The sequence below is a fragment of the Sorex fumeus genome, unplaced genomic scaffold (assembly GCF_029834395.1).
Source record: "Sorex fumeus unplaced genomic scaffold, SorFum_2.1 ptg000007l, whole genome shotgun sequence".
NCBI classification, from domain to species: domain Eukaryota; kingdom Metazoa; phylum Chordata; class Mammalia; order Eulipotyphla; family Soricidae; genus Sorex; species Sorex fumeus.
Window position 1 is genome coordinate 56892748 of NW_026606064.1, and position 25056 is coordinate 56917803.

At 38.2% G+C, this 25056-nt stretch overlaps 1 protein-coding gene across 3 annotated transcripts in view; it reads left to right on the forward strand.

Moving 5' to 3' along the window:
• EPC1 (enhancer of polycomb homolog 1) overlaps window positions 1-25056 on the forward strand; it is an 88961-nt gene that overhangs the window by 55160 nt on the left and 8745 nt on the right. For all 3 annotated transcript variants that reach the window (XM_056132567.1, XM_056132548.1, XM_056132557.1), the window contains exons 2-10: window positions 4999-5158; window positions 10143-10288; window positions 11577-11783; window positions 12303-12451; window positions 13270-13429; window positions 15620-15796; window positions 15877-15966; window positions 16419-16567; window positions 18328-18680. In XM_056132567.1, the coding sequence (XP_055988542.1) occupies window positions 4999-5158; window positions 10143-10288; window positions 11577-11783; window positions 12303-12451; window positions 13270-13429; window positions 15620-15796; window positions 15877-15966; window positions 16419-16567; window positions 18328-18680 (1591 nt within the window). The remainder of the gene's footprint in view (window positions 1-4998; window positions 5159-10142; window positions 10289-11576; window positions 11784-12302; window positions 12452-13269; window positions 13430-15619; window positions 15797-15876; window positions 15967-16418; window positions 16568-18327; window positions 18681-25056) is intronic.

Below are 25056 nucleotides of genomic sequence, written 5' to 3' on the forward strand. Positions count from 1 at the left end.
GGGGAGGGTAGGGAAGGGATTATACCAGGGATATTGGTGGTGGAGAATGTGCACTGGTGGAGGGATGGGTATTTAATCACTGTGTGATTGTAACCCAAACATGAAAGCTTGTAACTATCTCACGGTGATTCAATATTTTTTAAATTTTAATTAATATTTATTAATAATTAAATGTTTATTAAGCAAAGGCCTTTGTTTTCTGTTTTATACTGTACAAATAAAATACTTTGAGTGGGGAGAGATAATAATCTTAGGATTTTTTGCCGTTTACTTCCTTGTGGAAAGATAAGTTTTGTTGTTTTTCTTAATCATGTATTCCATTCTTGTACTATTTCAGCAATTCACCTTGAGATTTTTTAATTACATAAGCAGAATCTGGTAGTCTTAATTTTTTTCTTAGTCATAATGAGATTTAATTTTTTAATGAAGCTTCTATATCAGAATTATGGGCAGATCTTAACTGCTATAAGTTTATGGCTTATTTATTCAGCGGATATTTATTAGATCTATGTGGCTGTGTTGGGCACAATTCTAGACCTGGGGTAAAAAAGTAAAAAAAAAAATACATACATATATTTAAATATACACGTACATGTCAGATCATGCTATTCTGGGAGGAACGGAGAAAGGGCGGGGGGGGGGCAGATGGAGGTGAGACAGGGAAAAAACTAAAATGCGTGGTCTGGCTTGTATATTCACAGCATTACTTTTGACTCTTCTGTGAAAAACTAAAAGACTAAAATAGAAGCAGGGATAAACAAACTAGAAGACTATTATAATGAGATGGGCAACTGTTGTATGTTTGGGTGTAGAAAATCTTGAGTATTTGCTGGAGTAGTGCTTCTGAATAGGCATGAGTATTACGGTTCTTAAAATGCCTTTCAAAAATAGGAGACAAGTAATTCACTTCAGCCCTTTGTTCAAGTGGCAGTGGGGTCTAGCTCTACATAAATAAGCAATTTAAACATCAGTGTTTTAAGAGTTGTCGTTTGCTTCCCTGTGATGAATTTTATACATTATTGTTGATTTTAATAACATATTTAATTCAGTAACCAAAGATATCTGAAAGTGGCTATTACAGCAATAAGAAATATAATCTTTATTAAGAAATCTCTATACTGTAATCTTTTTGGCTCGTTAGGTAATATTAGAATGCATACAAGAAATAAGTATCTTTCTGGTTTTTCATGCATTTTATCATATTTATAATTTTCTTTATATATCCTTGGATTTTCTAGAAAAAAGGTACCAACTATATTACAAAGATAATCTTTAGTTCTCCTTAATATAGAGTTCCTATAGATTTCAAGAGAACACACTATTAAAGGAAAGTATACAAAGAGACTAATTAGACATAGTGTTTAATCTGAAGGAATCCTCATTTTGAAGTTAAGTATGTAAACAAGTAAATATTAGAGCACAGTTTCTAAGCATAGAATGTTACACTCTAGGACCACAAATGAGAGAATCTTTTCTGCTTAGGGCAAAGGCCATTTGAAATCTGAAGAACAAATGGGAATTTTCCACAGTGGTGTATGACATTGCGAATGGTAATGTCAACATTGATGTACATTCATGTGAGCAAAAGTACAGAGCCCTAAACAGAATGTTTATCAAAAACAGAAACTAAACATGGGTGTGGTGAAAATAGGTAGCAGAGTGACTAAAACTGGGTTTGAGACCTACCGAAGTCTGGGTTCATGCTTGAGTCTTTGTGTCTAAAGCTTGTCCTTTTCCATTGTAGTTAATCTAATTTCATTTTTGTAAAATTCAGTGCTAAAGAATTTTTTTTCTGTCTCATTTACTTTGTTCCCTATAGATCGCTTTTATTTTTTAGAGGTTTTTTTTTTTTAAAACAAAGAATTGAAATTAGGTGTTTGGTGATTAAATTTAAATTGAACCTACTTTAAGACATTCTAATATGTTATAGGGGCCTGGGGAGATAGGACAGTGGGGAGGGCCTTTGCCTTGATTGAGATCAACCCCAGTTCTATATCCCATCTGGTCACCCGTGTACTGCCGGAAGGAGTTCCTGAGTGCACAGCCAGGAGTATCCCCTGAGCACCACCAGGTGTTGCCCAAAAAAAGAGAGAAAAAATTAAAAAATAAAGCATTCTATCTTTTAAAGGAACTTTACCCATATAAGGTGTTGTGAACTATATTTGAAGCTTTCTACAAACATAACTATTGCCTTTGAAATAGTCTTTTAACCAACTCTCATTTTGGCAGATCTTCAATTTCACGTAATTTTGCACTGACAAAAGTGATACTTGTTTTTGAAATCCCTTTTCTATTTATATTTTCCATAGCATATTATTTATTTCATTGCATGGTTCACACTTTGCATTTATTTTAGGAAAATTTTATTAGTATCTAGTATTCACTGTTGTAAAGTTCCAGTGATTTAGTTGGCACTCAGTAAATGGAGACTAAATTAATGAGCAGGTTTAAACCCAAATGTTTTGCTCTCGCTTCTCTGATTTTTGTTTTATTCCAGCATTCCCCAAACTGTATTAAACAAAAGTTCTTTATGATAATGCAGTTACTGGTTTAAAATGATAGTGTTCTCCCCATAATTTAAATTTCACTGTCACTGTATCACTGTCATCCTGTTGCTCATTGATTTACTCGAGCAGGCGCCAATAACATCCCAGCCCTGAGATTTTAGCAGCCTCTCCTTACTTGTCTTTCCTAACACTGCTGTATTGGAGGCTCTTCCAGGGTCAGGGAAAAGAGACACGTTATTGTTGCTGTTTTTGGCATATCCAGTACGCCACGGGTAGCGTGCCAGGCTCTGCTGTGCAAACAGGATACTCTCCGTAGCTTCCTGGGCTCTCCAAGAGGCATATATATTTATTTCTCTCTATAATTTGTTGCCTACTGTCTGAAACCCATCAAATATGGTGTGGTAATTATGGAAAATGGGTAGGGAGTGTCTTATAATGTGTCCAAGAATATGTTCACTCATATGTGAGGCTTGGCCCGAGCATGTGGAAAGCAGCCTGGAGCGTGGCAGCGTTTGGGTAGTGGAGATCAGCTGCTAGGGCAGGGTCCCTTGGGGCCGGGAGAGCTCTCACCCACCCGCCTTCTGGGGGCGCCCCAAGTGAAAACAGCCTGGCATGGAGTCAGGCACATGGTTATGGGGGCCTCATTTTATGCTCCCTTCTGGGAGAAGCAGCCTTGAGTTCTGGATGGTGGCAGATGAGGAGATTATTGGCAGGAGGTGTCTTATGGGTGTGACCACCCTCCAGAACATACGGCTGGGGTCACGCACATAAGCCACCTCCAAAATTTACATATTAAAAAATCCTCAAATGCTAATGTAGAAAAACTGAAGTTTTGAAATCAATGTTTTCCACACTTTTTAAAACTTTGAACCAAGCCATCTGTTGATAACTTAAAATTAATGTTTTAGTGGATGTAGCTTAGGAGTACAGTTCTCAATACTGTGAGTGGATTTATTTTAAATTTTCACTGGTATTATTTTCATAGAACCTCAGACTTTCTATGCCGTTAAAATTTAGAATTGGTCCGTCTGAAGTATTTAGTCAAGGGGCCACAGCAGTGATACAGTGGGGAGGGCATTTGCCTTGTATGTGATCAACACAGGTTTGATCCCCGGCATCCCATATGGTCCCCCGAGCACTGCCAGGAGTGATTCTTGGGTGCAGAACCAGGAGTAACCCCTGAGCATCACTGTATGATGACCTCCCTCTTCGTCTCCCCCAAAAAAGTATTTAGTCAAGACATTCTAGAATTATTTATTGACTTTGTTACTTGGCATCATTTTATGTTTCTACCTGAAGCAAAATCTTGTTAGCTTTATGGGGGTGAGGTTTGGAGTGTGAGCATTCCCAAAGGTGTGCTCAGGGTTTACTCCTGACTCCGTGTTCAGAAGTCGCACTTGGCAGTGTTGGGGGCTGGCATCAAGTTTTCTTGACTCTTGATATGAGGAGATTTGATGATGCTTTGTAATTGGTTTTAAAAAATCATTTGTTAAAATTGAGGAAATACTTTATTTTTTAAAAATCTGCACTATTTTTTAAATCAACCCTATTTTTTTTTTTTGGACCAGAGATAGTACAGGGGTTATGGGTACATGCAAACCCCTGGCATTGCGTATGGTGCCCTGAACACCACTGGCTCTGGTCCACACTCCCCCAAAATAAAAATTTGATTTCACAGTTACAAAAGATGATATAAATGTTAGAGAAAAGCTATAGTATGTTCATCATACAAGAGTGAATATAAATAGTAACTAAGCATACAAAGACACTATTCAAAAAGGGTTCTGGAACTTTAGAAGAAATGAAAAACCAGATATGATGCTGTTTATTTTGTCAACTAAAATAGGGATTAAAGAATTTCTAGTCTTAGAAAAGATCACACTATTTGATTCGCCTGCGAGTCATTTATAAATGAATAGGAGCTAAGAAATAATAACTTTATATTATACTATATAATAATAACTAAATATGCTTTGTACAGTAAGTTAGGATGTTGTGGCTCAATATCATCTATAAAGCACATAATTTACATTTTAGTCAAATCTGGGGAATTGTGTGTAATTTTAACTCAGTTTCAGTGCAGGACTATTTTTTGAGGTTATATGCAGAGTAGCACTGTAGCACTGTCCTCCTGTTCATCTATTTGTTCCAGCGGGCACCAGTAAAATCTCCATTGTGAGACCTGTTACTGTTTTTGGCATTGCGAATATGCCACAGGGACTTGCCAGGCTCTGCCGTGCGGGAGGGATACTGTGGTAGCTTGCCTGGCTCTCTGAGAGGGACGGAGAAATTGGGGACGGTACAATTGAACATCGGCCACATGCCAGGCAAGCGCCCTACCTGCTGTGCTGTCACTCCAGCCCCAACCAAATCTCATTTCTACCTAAAACGTTCTAATTATTGTTGGTCGCGTCCTTTGAATAAGTCTCTTCATAAGACTATTACTATTATTTGTGCTACATAAGTTTAACCTATTTTTCTCTCTTTTTAGGAACACCATCTTCAGCGGGCTATTTCAGCACAGCAGGTGTATGGCGAGAAGAGGGATAATATGGTTATACCAGTCCCAGAGGCAGAAAGTAACATTGCTTACTATGAGTCTATATATCCGGGGGAATTTAAGATGCCAAAGCAGCTCATTCACATACAGCGTAAGTATTCTTTTTATAATTACATTTTCTGTGTTTTATTCTCTTATGTAACTCAACAGATTTTTAACTTTTCATGCTACTTTAGTATACCCATTCCATTGACCAGCATTGATTTGAACGTTGTTATATCCTGTTTTCAGCTTAGTGCTTATGGAGCCAGAGCAGTAGTTACAGCAGATAGGGCATTTACCTTGCATGCAACTGACTGGTTTTGATCCCCAGCTTCCCATAGAGTACCTTGGAGTAATTCCTGAGTGCGAAGCCAGGAGTAAATCCTGAGCATCACTGGGTTGGCCACCAAATAAAAATATTTAAAAATTTAAGAAATAATACAACGCTTGAAGAGCCAGGAATATGATATAGGGCTTTAAGGCTCATAAATTTAATCCCCAGTATCAGATGCCACCCAGGCATTGCTGGGTTTAGCCCTGGTAGGTATGTAGCACCACAGCATGGCCCTGGTGATTCCCAGCACTGTCCCAGGGTTTTCAGTGCACCTACTAATCCCTGCTCCCCTTTCCTACCCCCCCCAATATTGCTTTATATTTTTGCCTGGCAAAATAAAGATGACCTTTCCACCTCGGTGTATGATCTTTTGCCACTCTAAACATGGAATAAAGAGTATGACTCAAATGTAGATGTCATTTTCTTACCATCAGAAATAGTGACACTATTGAAAATAGGTAGTAAATATTTTACTACTTTGTGATTCATTTAGTTTTTGTCATAACTGTTCAGCTCTGTTCTGCAACAAATGGGCATAGCTGTGTTTCAGTAAAACTTCACTGGCAGAAGCAGATGCAAGAGATTGAACTGGAGTTCAGCAACTCAGATATGTTTGAGAAAGACCATTTTTTAAAGTGCAGTTTTGGTGGTGGTCACTTAGTGCATTTGGTAATGGTGGTACATTTTGGAAAAGATCTTCATTAGAATGATAGCATTACACTGGATGATTAGCATCTGAGAACTTAAATATATAAGAGAATGTTTCATTCACCCAAGTTCCCAAGGAGTGGATGAAAGGTTACTAAGATAAAATTATTGCAGCTTTTGTTGTTTTGAACTTTAAGAGGCTTCTCCTAGTGAAAGGCTGAGTGCATACATGCTTTGCATACAGGAGTCCCAGGCTCAATCTCTGGTGGCACATTGTCTTCCAGGGCACTGCCTGGAGCAAACACTGAGTACAGAGCTGGGAGAAGCCCCCCAAAAACACTGGCCAAAAATGTTTTATAGTGTATCTCCAAGGGTCTGTCTAAATGATTTTCAAGACAATACAGATCTGTTTTGTTCTTTGTAAGAACATAGAAAAAGTACTTTGTGTCTCTTATCATTGAGTACTTTCTAACTCGTTTAACCTGTATTATGTTTTGTTTTAAAATTTGACCCAGTTTTGCCTGTTGTTGATCCTAAATATTTTACTCTTTCTTGAATATAAAAGCCACAGGTCAATATACTGCCTGTACTAGCATTTGTTTTCTGTTGTTTGGTTTGGGGCCACTCCTGATGGTGTTCATAGGTCCATGTAGTACTGGGGATCAAATCTGGGCCTCCTCTATTCAAGTTATGTTCGCCAAGCCTTGGAGCTATCTTCCTGGCCCCAGCATTTGTTACTTTGAGTTTTATTTGATTTTAAATTCTTTACTCTGAACTTTCAATTTACTCTATTGATTTTTCTTTAGGAGTGAAGAAAGATTTTATTATGCCAGATTCTAAAGGTTGCTTTGAAGTGTGAACTTTTTAAGAAAATATTGTTTGCATTTCTGCCCGTTAAAATGTTTAATTACATAAAAACTCAACCATAATTTTAAACAAGGTTGATAGCTATTAGAATCTAAAAGTAGTTCTCTAGAAAAGCATGTCCGTGGAAATTACAGACCTGGCGCTTCCAGAGGCTCACTGGAACCACATTGTAGCCTATGGCTGTAAAGTACAGTCATTGGGAAAAAAATTTTTTTTTATACTAAAGCAGGGTTAATGAGAATTTCATCAGTCCACTTACATTGTCATTATTATGAAGGATAAAAAATTGCTTTTCTATAAATAGTCTGTTTACTGATAATCAAAATTTACTCAATATATGATAGTAAAAATGTGGCAACAAAATTATTTCTAGCTTAATTGGGTTGAAAATTTTGTTATAAATTTGAGGTACGCTCTCTTTGGAAAGACAAATGGAATATTAGTAAAGAGTCATCTGAGTGTTAATTTTCATGAATTTTTTTTCACTTTTGAATACACAGAAGGATATGTGTAAACTTATTATCACCTCAGTCGAGATATTCAGTTATACTGTCACCACAAACACTGTTTTGTTAAAGGCCAAATCCATCCCTCGCATCTGGCAACAGCTCCCCTGTTTTCTAGCCTAGGGCTATGCTATCTCTCTGGCCCCTGAGTCTTTTGATATTTTACTTATATAAAATTATCTCATACTCTACGAGAAAAGAAGTACATTTCTTTCTTACTCTAATGACTAGAGTACTATACTAACTAGAGTGAAACAGTATTTTTAGCTTTTTCCTGATCTCAGGGGGTAATAATTCACTCCCATGAATTTACAAATTATTTGATGATGGTACGTACCCAGGGATGCTCAGGAACTACTCCTGATGATTTCCAGCATAGCTCCCACTATAAACTGTGGGCTGCTGGCTAGATTTTGTTTAGAAGAGGTGAGCCATTTTTCTTTAGGTTAATTTCTACTTACTCATCTATTCTTGAACATTTGGGTTGTTTAGTACAGTGAGATAGTACAGAGAGATAGTACAGTGGGCAGGGCTCTTGTCTTTCATGCAGTCAACTTGGGTTTCATTCTAGGTATACCATCTGGTCCCCCAACTCCCACCAGGAGTGATCCCTGAGCTCCGAGTCAGAAGTAAACCCAGAGCAATGTTGAGTGTTGCCCAAAACAAATAGATGTTTTTCTACTCTGAATGCATGCAGAACACAGGCCAGAAAATGAACCTATTCCTTTTCCTCTTTCCTGGCCATACCGAGCAGTGCTCAGGGATCATTCCCCACTCTCTGCTCAGGGATCACTCTTGACAACCATATGTGGTGCTGGCGATCAAACACAGGTCACAAGAAGGTGCCTATCTTTCTGACCTGCACCGATTTCTGTGATCTTAAATAAACCAAATAAATCAAATCACTGTCATACCGATGTTTATCAATTTCCTCGAGCAGGCACCAGTAATGTCTCCATTCGTCCTAGCCCTGAGATTTTAGCAACTGCCACATTGGAGGCTCTTTCAGGGTCAGGGGAATGAGACCCATCATTGTTACTGGGTTTTGTCATATCGAATGCATCACGGGTAGCTTGTCAGGCTCTGCCGTGCGGGCATTGGTGTGTTTTTGATTGGTTGGTTGCCTATTGGAGGAAACATAGTGCAGAGATATCAGCATACAGACGTTTTTGTGAAGGTATGAATATTTGTTTAGGAATGTTATAAAAGCGTATGGTATAGGTAAAATGGAATAATACATGGAATAAATATTTCTTGGATTCCTCTAGGCCTGAAACTTGTTAAACTTGAAGCAGGGGGGTAGATTTCTGGCAGCCAGATGGTCGCCTCTTAAATTTGTCGCAGATATGACTAATAGGTGTATCAGTGACCTTTTTCCAGTCAGATATATTTCAACAGGATTTTTTCCAGGTTTTCCCCACCTTGAGTATAGACAGTATTGTAACACTTCAATAAAGCAAGCAGGGTTTGCATACAAGATGGAACATGTTGCTATCTCTGCAGACAGAAATAAAACATGACACTTCCTTCAAGGAGCTTGATCATATATTCACAATGTGGAACAAATTAGATTGGTGAAAGTAAATTAGAAAGTATGTGCAAAAGACAGCACCAAGAGTGATTAGAAACCACTGTGTATAGAAACAGTCAAGAAAGAATTCCATAGGAGTTGAGTTTTGAAAAGATTAAATAATTTGCTAGGTGGGCAAGCAAAAAGTATGAAGACAGGAAAGCAATGTTCTATATGAAATTTGATATTAATAAGCTGTAAAATATATGAGGCAGGAGGGGACCACTTTAAAAAGGGCCACACGCCATTCTAATGATTTTAAGATGGTGCTTAGTAGGAGAAAATGAAGAAGACAATTTGATATCAAGCTATTTAATACTTTGCTTGTATTGTCAGCCTAGTGTAATGTGGGTAATTGAATGACTTTTAATAATGTAGTTAATAATGTAGTATAAAACATTGGTGTTTACTTTTTTTTTTCTCCAAATCTTTGACAGTTGACAACTAAGGTCTATCTCCCAGTTTTATCACTAGTCAGTGAGGGCTGGAGAAGAAGGGGACAGGAAGCTCCTTTAAAGGAATGTCTTCACCAACTGATAGTTACCGCTGTGGGGGCACAATGACTTACAACATTTAAGCTTTAAGTATTACCTATGCTTTTGGTTAAGTAAGTTAATCTAGAACAGGAATTAGTCTAGAACCAATCTTATTTAAAGACCTCATCTTTTTATGTCAAAAAAGTGAAATTGCTTTTTTTTTTTTTTTTTGGTTGGTTGGTTGGTTGGTTGGTTGGGGGTGTGTCATGCTCAACAGTTCTCAGTGTTTACTTCTGACTTTGTGCTCAGGGATCACCGCTGGTGGTGCTCAGGCCATCAGAGGTGCCAGGTATCAGACAGTATTCTACCTGCTATACTATTTTCCTGTTAGCATTTTTGAACCACAAAACTACTATGTACTTCATTTTTAATAGACTCACTTGGCTTTTGATTATGGGGGAAATGGGTCACATTTTCTGTCTTTTTTCACTTTATAACAGTATATGTGATCTTAAACTTAAAAGCATGGGTAAAATAACCATAAGCTTAGACTGTGAGTTGGAAAACAAAGCCCAAAAAAGTCTTCCCCAGATCTTTAAGAAAATCTAAGTCTTGTTTTTATCTAAACATCTGTGAGAGATTTTATCAGTGTATTCACACAGTAAATGATTGCTTATGGTTTCTTCTGTCAGCTTTTAGTTTGGATGCTGAACAGCCTGATTATGATTTGGATTCTGAAGATGAAGTATTTGTGAATAAACTGAAAAAGAAAATGGACATCTGCCCATTACAGTTTGAAGAGATGATTGACCGTCTAGAAAAAGGCAGTGGTCAGCAGGTACAGCTTCACCATGTATATATTTTGGGGGATCTAGGGGGGGAGGGAGGGAGGGGAAGAGAGAGAGAGAGAAAGAGAGAGAGAGAGTATATGTTGATTGAAAGGTGAGTATTAATTCTTAACTCTTTCTGCCCATTAGTAACCTGTATAATCTTAAACAGTATGAATTCTTGAGCTTTTTATTGGATACACCAACATTTAGTAGCTCGGAGGATTTTTATGAGTTCAGTATCATGCCCACACAATCAGTACCAGATAATTACTTTTAAAAACTTCGATTGAGATTCTGTAGTTTACAATACTGTTAATAGTGGTTTGTCATGCTTAGGATTCTAATATGTCCATAACCAGTGTACCCGCACCCCAGCCCCAAAGATCCCAAGGCCCCTCCCTCTCCGCTCTCCCCCCAGCCCAGCTCAGTTTGTGGGTCAGTTCTCTTCATGTGTTCTTCCTTTCAACCTTTATTGCTACCTTGTCACGTTCCTTTTAAGTTCCACATATGAATTCTGACCAGATTAAGTAGAACAGTATTAGCATCCCAGAAGTCTTTCTTAGGAAAGACTTTAATGAGGACACAAAATTAGCACACATCCTCTATCAAGTGTTGAACCTGGTACTTGGGACATAAAAACAAGATGTCAGGGTACCACTTTCCCCCTTTTTTTTCCCCTCAATAAATGGTAGATCTGCACAGAACTTCTAAAAACCACATAGTACTCATCTCTCACAGCGTTAAGGAGAGCCCTTAAGAAACGAATGAAGTCAAATGAACAGGCTTAATAACAACGAATTGAAAATTAACTCAGAAGGAAAGTTAATTCTTTTGCAACCTGCAGATAACAATCTTTGACAAAACTGCTACTTTGGCATTTCACATTGGCATTAGTCACTTAAGAAAACGTGAACAGACTTTTGCTCCTGTCTGTTCTTCTTGCTTGCTCTTTCAAACTCTTTCAAATATTCTCTCTCGGACACTATATTCCTTTTCTTCTACCCCCGCTCAAGTCTTTCTAAGTAAGCTTTTGTTACGTAAAAAGCATTTTGCTTGATGAGGAATAAAATGTAAATAAACTGCAATGGGAGTGGCTTGATTATGAAGAAAATAAAGCCACTTGCCTCTCACTGTAATATGTTTAAATTTTTCTCTGCATAAATTTCCTAACCTGTAAAACAATGTACATAAGGCTTTTAGCTCAGTCACATAATTTTGATTTGTTGTCACTTAAAATTAGAAGTGCTTTGACCCTTATGTATTATGTGAAAAATGACATAATGATTTTACATTTAGCCAGTCAGTCTGCAGGAAGCCAAACTACTGCTAAAAGAAGATGATGAGTTAATTAGAGAAGTTTATGAATACTGGATTAAAAAGAGAAAAAACTGTCGAGGGCCATCTCTTATTCCATCAGTAAAACAAGAGAAGCGAGATGGCTCCAGCACAAATGATCCTTATGTGGCTTTTAGAAGGCGGACTGAAAAGATGCAAACTCGAAAAGTAAGTGAGATCTGGAGAGTTTTTCAGTATTTTTTGTAAGAAAAAAATATAGATAGTATTATGAGTGGCTGGTTTGATTTGTATAGCTAGACTTTCCTGTACAATATAAAAGGGAACTATTTATTTGTGATGGGTGGAACCTAACATTCATTTTGGAGCTGTTCTAGATATATTTTAATATTTAAATATCATCTACAAAACTGACTTACTGGTGATGAATGTGCCCTGTTAGTGTCATTTGTGCTGGTACGTACCACCAGTGGCTTACACTTGGATTCCACATCAGTCAGATTGTACCAACAGAAATGGTTACTGTTGCCAAAATTTCATATTAAACTTTAGTTTGGCACCATCTGACAAAGCAGAGCACTTTGAAGCCACCAGATGGTGAGAAACACAAATTGTAGTGCTGGCATCAACACGTTAATTTCTGATCTAGCCCTTCAAATGCATATTTTATACATTAGAATGTCACTAGTTAGAAATGCTTCTTGACATTAAACAACTTTGTATTTGCAGAATCGCAAAAATGATGAAGCTTCTTACGAAAAAATGCTTAAGCTGCGTCGAGATCTAAGCAGGGCTGTTACTATCCTAGAGATGATAAAAAGAAGAGAAAAGAGTAAAAGAGAGCTATTGCACTTAACACTGGAAATTATGGAAAAGAGGTAAAGTTGTTTTAATAACATTAAGAACTAAATGTACTGTTAGCATTTTGTTATCATGTTAATTTTTTTCACATACCATTATGTAATTCCAGAAATATTATTTTAATAATAGAAATGAAATACATAATTTGATGGACTTCATATAATTTCACATTTGTTTCCTCAGTTTTTTAAAGTGGCTGGGATGAGTAAAATTAAAATTTGAGGTATTTCTGTACTTGAAATCTTTTTTCTTTTGTCCTTATTTAAATTGTATATAAGACTAGGAGGGAGAGAATACTTACGAGTTTAAAGAGCTTTCGTTTTATTCCCTTGATGGTACTGATTTTCTTAAGCACATACTGCAATTTTTAATAGAACTGCACGAAGGGGGGGAGGGGGTAGACTTATAATCTTAACACTCAACCATTCTTCAAAGTAGTCAAAACTTAAAGCCTCATGCTCTTGATTTCTTGTCCCTATCTCAAGAAAACTGATAATTATTAAGTTCATTGAGATTTGTTTCAGAAAATCATTTTTACACCTTAGGTAATTCAAATTAGCAGAAATTTCCTCAGCACTATGTCAGACATGAGTTTCAGTATCTCTCCCAAGTCTGTCACCAGAAACACGATCAAAATTCAAGTCTGTGTTTCTCTCCATAATTATGTTTACAGTGCCCAGGTAAAACTGCAAATCAAGAGTTATAGGGGATAAACAAAAGGTTTTACAGTCTTTTTATTTATAAGCATTCAGCAAGTAAACAAACTTGTACTATAATATTCAGTTTGACTATTTATCTCTTATTGAGTCATAAACCTCCTTGTTGATGTTTTCAGGTATAATTTGGGTGACTACAGTGGAGAGGTTCTATCTGAGGTCATGGCACAGAGACAGCCGATGAAACCTACGTACGCCATCCCCATCATCCCTGTTACTAACAGCAGCCAGTTTAAACATCAGGAAGCAATGGATGTGAAGGAATTCAAAGTTAATAAGGTGATGAAAACTTCTTTAATTGTAGCTGATAATGGTATTTTAGGGTTACTGAAAAAAAGAAAAACCATTTTAAAATGATGGTTGTGGCATTTTACAGAGAAAAACAAATTTTCAGTGAAATCTTTATTTTTCTTAGTTTTTTAGGGTTTAGGGTTTTAGTTGTTTAGGGTTTGGATCTTAGACTCACACCTGGAAGTAATATCTAGGGGTATTCGTGGCTCTGTGCTTAGGGATTATGTGGTGCTAGGAATTTGAATCAGGGCATGGCTACGGCAGACACATATCAGGTAATGCCTGACTATCTGGACTATCTCGCAGCCCCTCTCCTGTTTTGTATTTTCTTCTCTATATTCCGGAAATGGAAGTCAGCACCTCTGAAAGTGCTTTATTTTAAATTACTCCAGGGCTGGAGTGATAGCACAGTGGTAGGGTGTTTGCCTTGCACGAGGCCAACTTGGCCAACCTGAGTTCGATTTCTCCACCCCTCTCGGAGAGCCCAGCAAGCTACCGAGAGTATCTCGCCCTCATGGTAAAGCCTGGCAAGCTGCCCGTGACATATTCGATATGCCAAATACAGTAACAAGTCTCACAATGGAGACATTACTGGGCCGCTTGAGCAAATCGATGAACAAGGGGAGGACAGTGCTGCAGTGCTTCCCTACATCCAAAATTTGGGCATATTTTCATATTCAATGCATGAATTTAAATTGCTCCAAATTAAGTCATTAGAGGAATTACTATTTTGACAGATTTGCTTGTAGTTAAGTATTGACATTTTCAAACTTCATTGAATATGATTTTTTGAATTATAAAAGTGAAGACTAGCACACCATTATTTGTCCTAGCTGATAGTCGATACTAACTAAAATAGAGTATTGCACTACCAAAGTCAACGTGTGGTTTGGCACTAGTCTGTCACTAGAAATTGTGGCGAGAGGCCTTCATACTTTGTAAATGAACTGTTTTAATGAAGTTTCCCAAAAAAGCATCATGCCATATACTGTATATAGTTTCACAAAAATATATAGGAGTGGTGTTTGTTATGGGGCAGGGTTGGGGGTGGGATTGCGGTCATGCCCTGCAATGCTTACGTATCATGTGGTACCAGGGATCAGCCCAGGCCTCCTGCTTGTAAATCATATACTCAGTCCATTGCATTTTTGTATGATCAGTGTACTTTTATTTAATGTGGCCCTGGTATTTTACATAATCTTGATACTTGCCATAATGGGTTTATTCACAGCTAACAGATTCTTGCCTATTCGTACACATCAAGCCTGTATGTCCTCTAGCCTTTGCCATAACTTGTATATATTTCTCCTTTGTGCTATATTCCATTAATTCACTTTTTCTGTTTTATTTTGTCTTTATTCCAATGATTTTATATTTTACCCTCTAAAACTGCACAAAACTCACTACTCCCAGAAATGTTTCATAGTTCTGTTAGTAAGCCTTTCATAGTTCTGTTAGTAAACCTTTAATTTTGTTGTTTTCATAACTCTTTGATATTATAACTCTATTTTCCACTATGTTGACAGTTTCTGTCATTTGTTTTCTGTTTCTGTAAAACTGGTTACATTTTGACTTTCCCATATGATGCTTTGCTAAATCTTTAGCATAAAGACTTCCTGTATCTTATTCTCTCCCAGAAGTCTCGAAAGTTTCAAAAGATATGGGGGCTAGCAGTACACAATAATTACAGTCTTGGTTGAAACATAAATTAGACTATATGTAGGTTGTATGAACATATTTATGATTTCACAGAAAATTGCCTAAGATATAAGTAATATAAAATGATAAAATGTAATTAATATATCTTTCATGAATACATGGGCTTGGAGCGATAGCACAGCGATAGGGCTTTGCCTTGCGCACAGCCAGCCTAGCATAGCCGGGTTTGATTCCTCTGCCCCTCTCGGAGAGCCCGGCAAGCTACTGAGAGTATCTCACCTGCATGGCAAAGCCTGGCAAGCTACCCGTGACGTATTCAGTACGCCAAACACAGTAACAACAAGTCTCAAAATGGAGACGTTACTGGGCCCGCTCAAGCAAATCGATGAACAACGGGAGGACAGTGCTACAGTGCTTCATGAATACATATACCTTCATTTATAGAAGTAGGCCTCCCCACTCCACCAAGTTTACTAAAGATGGTTTCTCTTGTTTAATTAATTCATGGTTTTGTTGCAGCAAGATAAAGCTGATCTTATCCGACCTAAACGTAAATATGAAAAGAAGCCCAAAGTCTTACCGTCGTCTGCTGCTGCTGCTCCTCAACAGACGAGTCCTGCCGCACTGCCCGTCTTTAACGCTAAAGACCTGAATCAGTATGACTTTCCCAGCTCCGACGAAGAGCCTCTCTCCCAGGTGAGTGGGAAGGGTTTTAGGAAATTAGAGGAAGAGTGGGGGGAAAGCTATTTGTTCTAACTCACTTATTTTACTTAAAGGTTTTATCTGGCTCTTCGGAAGCTGAGGAAGAGAATGATCCCGATGGTCCCTTCGCTTTTCGTAGGAAAGCAGGCTGTCAGTACTATGCTGTAAGTTTTAGGTCTTCTCTTAGCTTTTTTTGTTGGAACTTCTGGGTGCCCCCTCTCCACTGGTCCTGGGGACCTGTTGGTGATACTTGGTCCCACCCAGCGATGCTGCCTTGAAAGTTCAGTCCTTGGGCCCAGCGGCTCAGTGCATATACTTTATTTAGCCCTGTGAATTTCTGGTTCCCTGAGCTCTCTTTGTGAACAACAGCCTGGTTGTCTTTTTCCGCCGAGGCTCCCTTCCCCCCCCACTCCCCATGGCTGGGACCAGGGGATGGGAGTGGAGGGGAGGGGGCAGGGAGTGGATTGAGCCACACCTGACTGGGGTCTGTATTACTGGGAATTGGACTTGGGCCTTCTGTGTACAAGGCAGGCTATCGCTGTACTATCCCTTCAGCCCCAGCTTGGTTACTTGGTTACTTTTAACTAACAAAATAATCTTTTTTTTTTTTTTTAAGCCTCACTTAGACCAAACTGGCAATTGGCCTTGGACTAGTCCTAAAGATGGAGGATTAGGAGATGTTCGATACAGATACTGCTTAACTACCCTCACCGTACCCCAAAGCTGTATTGGATTTGCACGAAGACGGGTTGGGCGTGGTGGAAGGTAAAGTGTTTCCGTATGCTTGGCGTGGAATGTTTTAGACTGGATAACTAATCTGAAGTTTAAAGTCGTCTTTCTGAATAACTCCTTTGTTTCCATTTGATGTTTACTTTTTAAAAAAACAAACTGAAATATCTTTTGTCACCTTGTGAACCTGGTTCTTCTATGAACCGTTACTTTTCGTGTATGACTTTGGCGTTCTTAATGGATCCTCCTTTCTTCCTAAGATTAAAAACCTCAGAGCTAATCTCAGAGATTTAGTTCTGAGAAAAGACAGCTTATATGAAAACTATAAATTATGATTGCAGAAATAAATTAAGCTATAGAGATTTCATGAGTTCTGGAGTGTATTGGAAGAAAGTGTTTAAGTAGACTAAAAAGTGTCACCTAACAACTAATAGTGATTTGTTTGACCTCTCAGTTTGAAAGGGCAGAATGGTCCATGGATGACCTGACCTTTGCATTCTGATTTCTCAGGACCTAATTGCCCTTCTTTGTATGGAATTTATAGAAGTCTTAACATACTTCAGATGTCTTTATATGAGAAGTTGTTTGGGGTTAGGGAAGGAATTACAGAAAAAGATGTCCATATATAACGTGAGCATAAATTTAAAATAAGTTACAATACCAAGCTTTTGGGGAAGCCCTAATTTTTGATAAAGTAAAGGCTTATGCATGTATTTCTTTCCATTTTTTTGAGTCCAAATGTTGCTTCTTGTCACTTAAATATTAGAATTATCTAAGCATTGAAATATTATTTAGGGCCTTTTCCTCATCACATAGACATAAATTGTGAAAATTCTATTTTACTGGTTATATTGGCTAATATATTCCATATTTTTATTAAATTGTTAGTATTTTAAGTTAGTTATCTATAAAATTTAAGTAAGTAATATTGGAGCAGTAGCACAGCGGGTATCCCGCCCACACGGCAGAGCCTGCCAACCTCCCCATGGCTTATTCGATATGCCAAAAACAGTAACAACAAGTCTCACAACAGAGATGTTGTGCATGCTCAAGCAAACTGATGAACAATGGGAGGACCATGTTTACAGTATTACAGGGTCTACACTAGTAGCAGATCTCAAAATATAAGGGGCTTGCCATCTCTAGCCTGTGTTCCCCTCTGACTACATCAATTTGCTTGCTTGCTTTTTCCATCCTGGAGAAACCCATATTCTCTCTTGAACATATATTCGTCTCTTTCTCGCTTCTGTCTTTCTAAGTAAATTTTTCCCAGTTAAAAAAAAACTGTCTTGCTTCACACACACACACACACACACACACACACACACAGAAAGAGAAAGGAATTCTAAGGATCATACATCTTTGACCTCTTTTCACCTTTGTCTCATCCCCCCCCCCCCAAAAAAAAATGTAACTTAGAAAGATGTAAGCAGGGTTGAGTGGAGTGTTTTGGTGCTTTGAAATGAAAGAAAAAAAAAATTTTTTTTGTTGAAAAGTAATATATGTTGTCAGGTTAGACCAACCTATAGAGATGTTAGAAGACTTGGCATTGATAAATGAATAGTGCATCATAGATCTTGCTTTAAGGTATATTATTCTCCAGTAGGACCATTATAAAGTAAAAGACTTATCAGAAATTAAGATTTTTAACTTTCAGAGCCAAATACCATAAAACTATACCTCTTAGATATTCAGTATTCAACTGCTAGAATTTGGGGGAGAGGAAGAAAAACTTTTTTTATGTACTGTATAAATAGCTAATTTTACAAATCGGTTTTCTACCTTATTTTTAATAGGGTCTTACTGGACAGAGCTCACTCAGACTATGACAGTATGTTTCGCCATCTGGACTTGGAAACGCTTTCCTTACCACAACATTCTCCAGTCAATCAGTTTGCCAATACCTCAGAAACAAATACCTCGGACAAATCTTTCTCTAAAGACCTCAGTCAGATACTAGTCAATATCAAATCATGTCGATGGCGGCATTTTAGGCCTCGGACACCACCCCTACATGACAGTGACAATGATGAACTCTCCTGTAGGAAAGTGTATAGAAGTATAACTCGAACAGGAACAGCACAACCTGGGACCCCGACATGCAGTACCTCTACACAAAGTAAAAGCAGCAGTGGCTCAGCACACTTTGGTATGTTTGTTTGTTACGATACACGTTTCTCCAAAAATGCTAGGGTCATCTGTTCTCCGAACATGTGGTCTGTTGCGTTTATGGCTAGAAGGCTTTTCTCCAAATCATTTTGTGAAGACTTAAATTTGGAATTTTATTTGAATCCTGTTGCTGTAGTATTTTTGTATAACATCTTTATCATAATAATACCCATTTGCAGAGGTGTTTTGTAAGCAATTAATGTATGACATTTGTTTTCTGAATGCACTTCATGAACCATAAATGGACCATGAATTGTTAACTGTTCTATGCTTGGACGCGTCTCTACTCTGTTACTTCGACTGCTTGAAAGCAGAACCGACAGTGTACAAAGCCTAATTTGTGGAGAGTAATTCAGAGTATTTTATGAAAGGAACTAATTTTTCAGAGAATGACACTTAACCTAAAACAGTAATAATTTTAGCAGTATTCTCAGGTAGTGTCTGTTCTATGACTGTATTATGTGTCATATAAGTGTGTCTATAGTAGTGTGCTTGATTTTAAAAATCTCAAACTGAATTTTCATTTTAAAATCTGCTATTTGAGGTGTATAGATTGTCATAATCACTTGGGCACTCTCTAGGCACGAGGGGCTAGCTTAGTAGTCAGGGGCATGCTTTATGTGTACCTGGCGTAGAATTCAAACTCGCGCACCACCCTGAGCACTGTTGGCCCAAGCAGCCTCACGTCCTCAGGCCCTGTTTGGGCATCACCAGGAGTAACTCCCATGTCCTCTGGGCACCACTGGAGAGGGCCCTCCAAAAAATCGTTACTGGGACCCAAGGCATGGCTGAAGAGGTAGAGTATGTCCCTAGTTTGAATTCCTTGAGTTGAATCTCCAAGCGTTGCATGGTCCCTCTCAGCACCAGATGTAACCCCAGTGGCCCCCAGCACTACTTGGGCAAAGACACTGCTGGATGTGGCCCCAACTTGAAAAGAAAGGGAAAACAGACCCTTTTTTTTTTTTTTTGGCCACATTGAGCAGTGCTCAGCCATCACTCCAGGCTGACTCGTCAAGGAACTGCCCTGTCCACTGTACTATCACTTCAACCTTCAGAAAACTATTTTACTAAGATTTTTGTAGAGATAATTTAAATATAGGTTTTTGAACATTCTATAAAGAGAGTCATTGTATCTCCCTACTTACTTAGTGAAATTACAATTAAACCATGTAATATAATTATGAAAATGTGCCTCTGCTTCTTAAAACATTCCATAACCAATTTAATTCACAACTAGAAGAAATTTGCTTTTACGAAATAGAAATCTTTAATAAGAAAAGTAACCACATTTCAGAAATGTGGTCTAAATTATTCTGTAGCTTAATGGGTTATCTATAATCCTATTAATTTGAATCTAAAATATGAATACTGCATTTTATTACATAATCATTGCAACCTTATATTCATTGCAGCCCATTTAATACTGGCACAAATTTTTTTTTTCCCACATAATGAATGCATTCCACTTTCAAAAATTTTTGGCATAAAATCTGTGACAGTTATGTGGTGAAATACAATAATCTTTCTCTAAAATCAAAACTAAGAATCTATTACTATGAAGGATAATTTAAACTAGTACAGAAAATTTAAAGATATGAATTTATAATGTCTTTCCTGGTATTTTTTTTTATTGTTATGATTAAACAGATTTCTTTGAAACTATAGTCAGTTGATGTTATGTCATTCCTTTGTGTTGGTGTGGGGGTGGGGTTAGATGGGGCACACTCATTGGTGCTTAGGGACTATTCCTGACTCTGTGCTCAGAAGTGAGCCCTGGGGGTGCCCAGGGCACTGACCGTGTGGTGCTGGGCATAAAACTGTGGGTCAGCTGCTTGCTAGGGAAGTGCCTTAGCTGCTGTACTGTCTCCTCAGCCCCTCAGACCTCATATTGATCCCTAATCTTCAAAGCTATCCTTTAAAAAATAGAGTAGATAAACACTCTTCATGATTTAGGGGGTGGGGACCAGTAAGCCATACTCAGCCGGCTACTGGACCTTTGACTGCAGAGCATTGCTGAGGGTCACAAGGCCTACACCCACTAGTACTCTGGGGTGATATGGTGGTGCCAGGATGATGTTCCCGCCCTTTTGAGTTATTTCCTAGCCCTGCCACAGTTTGTGTAAATGATTGTACTATACTACTGAAGTTAGCATTGATGCAGTAAAACTTTGTTTGCCATGACCATTAAAAGGTAAACATAAAAATTATCAAAAGTTCATACAGATGGGACCAGAGCAATAGTACAGTGGTTTAAGTACCCAAGCTCAATCCCCACCATGCCTGAGCATCTCCAGGAGTGATCACTGAGCATGCAGTCAGGAGTAAGTCCTAAGCATTGCCATTCCACCCCCACCCCCCGAAATAAGTTTATCTGAAAACAGAGTGCTTAGTAATTGTGTAAAATGTGTAATTTTCTTTTAAAAATTATTTTCTTCCCCTGTATATGGCATATCTTTGAAAGAATGAGTTCAACCTGTTTTTTTTTCTGCTTTTAATTTCCCTTTAAATTTTACTCGCTCTTTCTGTATACTTAGAGAATAGATTCCTACAGATTAGGAAAATGCTTTATAATCTTTGTGACTCAGAAATCTCAGATTCTAAATGCAGCTCAAAAAAAATATCTTCTGAAGGAGAGGGAGAAATTAATACGGTTCCTCTAACATTATCAGTATCTGTGGTTGCTCCTTAATCCATGTGTTAGGTATCTTATTTTCAGGGCTGGAGGGATAGTACAGTGAGTAAGGTGTTTGCCTTGCACACAGATGACCTGGGCTCAATCTCCAGCTCCCCCTGTGTTCCCTGAGCATGGCCAGGAGTGATCCCTGAGTGCAGAGCCAGGAGTAACTCCTGAGTATTGCCTGATATGGTCCCGAAACCAAAACTAAACAAAAAGAATCTGACCTTCATCGGTATAATATTTATTTTAAAGATAGTTTTCAGGATTTTGTTTTTTTGTTTGTTTTCAATATAGCAGGAACCCCAAACGCAAACCAAACTGCTCTCTACCACAGGAACACTGCTCTAGGCTAATGCCAGAGTTAAAACCTGCTGTTAGGGCTTCTGAAAGAGAAGTCATTGCTGCAGCACATGCTAACAAAGGTTTTGTTAGGTGATTTTGTTTTTAAAAAGTTTCTGAGGCTTAATTTTCACTGACTTTTCAAGTAGAAAAAGTCCATGATACTGATTTTCAAACTTTTAACAAGAAACGATAGCACAGCGGTAAGGTGTTTTCCTTGCACACAGCCAACATGGCCGACCCGAGTTCGATTCCTCCACCCCTCTCGAAGAGCCCGGCAAGCTACCGAGAGTATCTCGCCCGCACGGCAGAGCCTGGCAAGCTACCCGTGATGTACTCGATATACCAAACACACAGTAACAACAACGTCTCCAATGGAGACGTTACTGGGCCCGCTTGAGCAAATCGATGAACAACGGGAGGACAGTGAGAGTGACAGCTTAAGATCAGTATGTGAGCTTTGATTTAATCACTATTGCTTAAAAGTTGCTATTTATACATGCCCTCTTATATTCCCTTTTGGAAATCCCTATTTTTTTTTTAAGTAGGAAATTCTAAATGGTTCTCAGAAGCCCACAATTTTTTAGAAAAGGGAATACAGTTTGATACATTACCCTGTGTTCTACTCAGAACTTTTGTTTTGTTTTGTTTTCTGTTTACCTACCAGTCTTGGCCATTATACATAGTTTTGTGGCCAAGTGGGGAAGCTGGTTAGACAGGTAGGGACTGGAGTGCTTTGTTTTCTGGATTTTATATGAAAATAATAAAATGTTGAAGAATTTAAAAAGACTTGCTATATATTGTGTTGAGAACTAGAATTAGCATTTTTTTAGCATTCGGGGATAAATGTTTTTGTTTGCTTTGGGGACACAACCAGTGGTGTTCAGGGCTTCTACATCTGTGCTCAGGGATCACTCCTGGCTGGCTGGGCTTATGGGGTATCAGGGACTGAACCCATTGAATGTATGCTGGGCAAGAGCCTTACCCACTATACCATTACTCCAGTTCCCTTCAAAGACACATTGTGTATTTTTAATAATTATAAGTATTACGTGGTTTGATTGTTTTCTAAATACAGTTTTCTAATTTTTTGTAACTGCATTTACATGTGTTTGGGGATAGCAGATGGCGGAATTAATACTTCCCCCCATAATTAGAACTCTAATTTAAAAAACTGAAAACAAGGTGCAAACAGTTACACATTCAAGATTTGAATTTCTAATTCTTGGTGAAATTTCATCATCTTAAGTCTTTTTAATGCTCATGTATCTGTACTAAAGATCTGATGCCTATAAGCAAGTAATAATCTGTAGCTAGGATGATAGGTTCTTAGTCTCTGGATATCCCTAAGTGTACAATTCAATTTGTAACTTCAGATTTTAAGTTTACTATAAAGTAACTGGAACTATAAAGGAATTTGAACACTGGATACTTCTCTTTTTGTAAATACTGATTTTGTAAATTTTCAAGATTTTAAGCCTTATCCAAATGTGTTTCAGAATTCAAATAGGTTTTTAGCAGTCTGAAGTGACACCCATTGTGAATTGCGTTGTTAAAACAATGTTCTAGTAAAAAGCTCAGCTATAGATCCCCTGCTTGGCATGGATGGGGCCCTTGGTTCAGGCCCCTGCATTGCCCTCCATTCCCAAAATCATACTGAGTAGAATATTGGACTGCATATGGTCTCACCTTCAAGTCAGTCAAAGCTAACCAACACATGTGTATTTAAATATGTGCCACCATATTAATGGCAGCAAACCTGTTCTCATACTGGATTTCTAGATGGCTTGTACTTATAAACCTCAGATTAATTCAACCTTACTGTTTAGGGAATTGTGCTTTTAAATAACTATCTGGGAATAATAATTTTATGTTACATTTCTTTAGTGTTTTTTTCTCTCATATTAAAATAATTTTCTGCCTATGTACTATTTAAGGAAATTTCTAATTCAGAGCCTTCTTTTAAAATTGCTGTTTGAGTTAGTTGATTTTGTAACAAATGAACAATCAGCATTTTGGTCATCTTAGAATCCATTTTCTTAACCTGAAATTTTTTAATTGTTTTTTTCTGTGTTCTTGTCACCCTCCCCACACCTACACCTTTTATCTTTTCAGTTGATCATTTTCAATTACAGAAATATGACTTGACAGCATCTTGAGCTATAGACTATTCCAGATACTGGAGTGCCAAAGGATAGTTTCCTTATGTTAAGAGTGGGCTCGTACATAAATACCTACAGGAGTATTTCATGTTCTGAAACTCGCCACTGGGGGCCAGAGAGACCGCACAGAGAGCAGGGTGCTTGCCTTTAATGGGGGCTACCCAGGTTCAATCAAGGCATCCCATATGGTTCCCCAAGCACTGCCAGGAGTGAACCTGATAGTGCATAAGATTCAGGAGTAGGCCCTGCATACCACTGGATGAGGACCCCCCCTCCCCATCACCCTTCAGCCCCCCGCCCCCCAAAAAATACCACCACTGTATAGATGTTTGAAATTCCATAGAAGATAATATCAGACCATTTGTGGACCATTTCCCTTGTAGCACATAGTACCTTAGTGCTAACATGTATGTACAAATCTGTGCAGCCACCATGACAATCCAAAAAAGGACCGTCTATCATTCAAAATACTCCCTTTAGACCCCTGCCTGTTTAATTCTGTCCCAGCCCCAGGTAACCATTTTGTCAATGTAAGTGTTGCAGGTTCTAGAACTTTTATGTAAGTGGATTCAAATGGAATGAACTGTGTTTGATTCCCTTATCTAGCTAGCTTTAGATCCAGCCTCACAGTCACATGTTTCCTTAGCTCTGTGCCAAGTGGTACACCACGTAGTAGGTATAAATTCATCTGTTCATGGATATTTGGACTTCCGGTTTGAGCTATTAGGAGCAAAATGGCTGTTATAAGCTCAGACGTAAAAGTAGATTTATGAAATCTTAAATTATCTAATTTACATTCTTACCCCACAGCAGCTGCTACCAGAATAGGAATTTCTAGCTCTGCCTTAGTACTTGCTGCGAGGGCAAATTCAGCAACTTTCTAGATCAGGGCATTCAACATTTGAGACTTGTCTAGAAGATATGCCCATGTATTGAGCCAAATGTTACCCCCTTCCATTTTAATCTCCCTAGTCCTTTTTTGCCTTTGGGAGCGTATCGAACTTAATGCTTTCCAATATCATCAGCCTCATTCATATATTTAAAGTGCTGCCCGTGCTCCTTTCCCAGGAGCATGCCCTCATATAACTCTTTCCCTTGCTTAGCCCCCTTTTTTGTCAAATACTCTCAAGATTGGCTGGAGCAATAGCACAGCGGGCAGGGCGTTTGCCTTGCAAGCA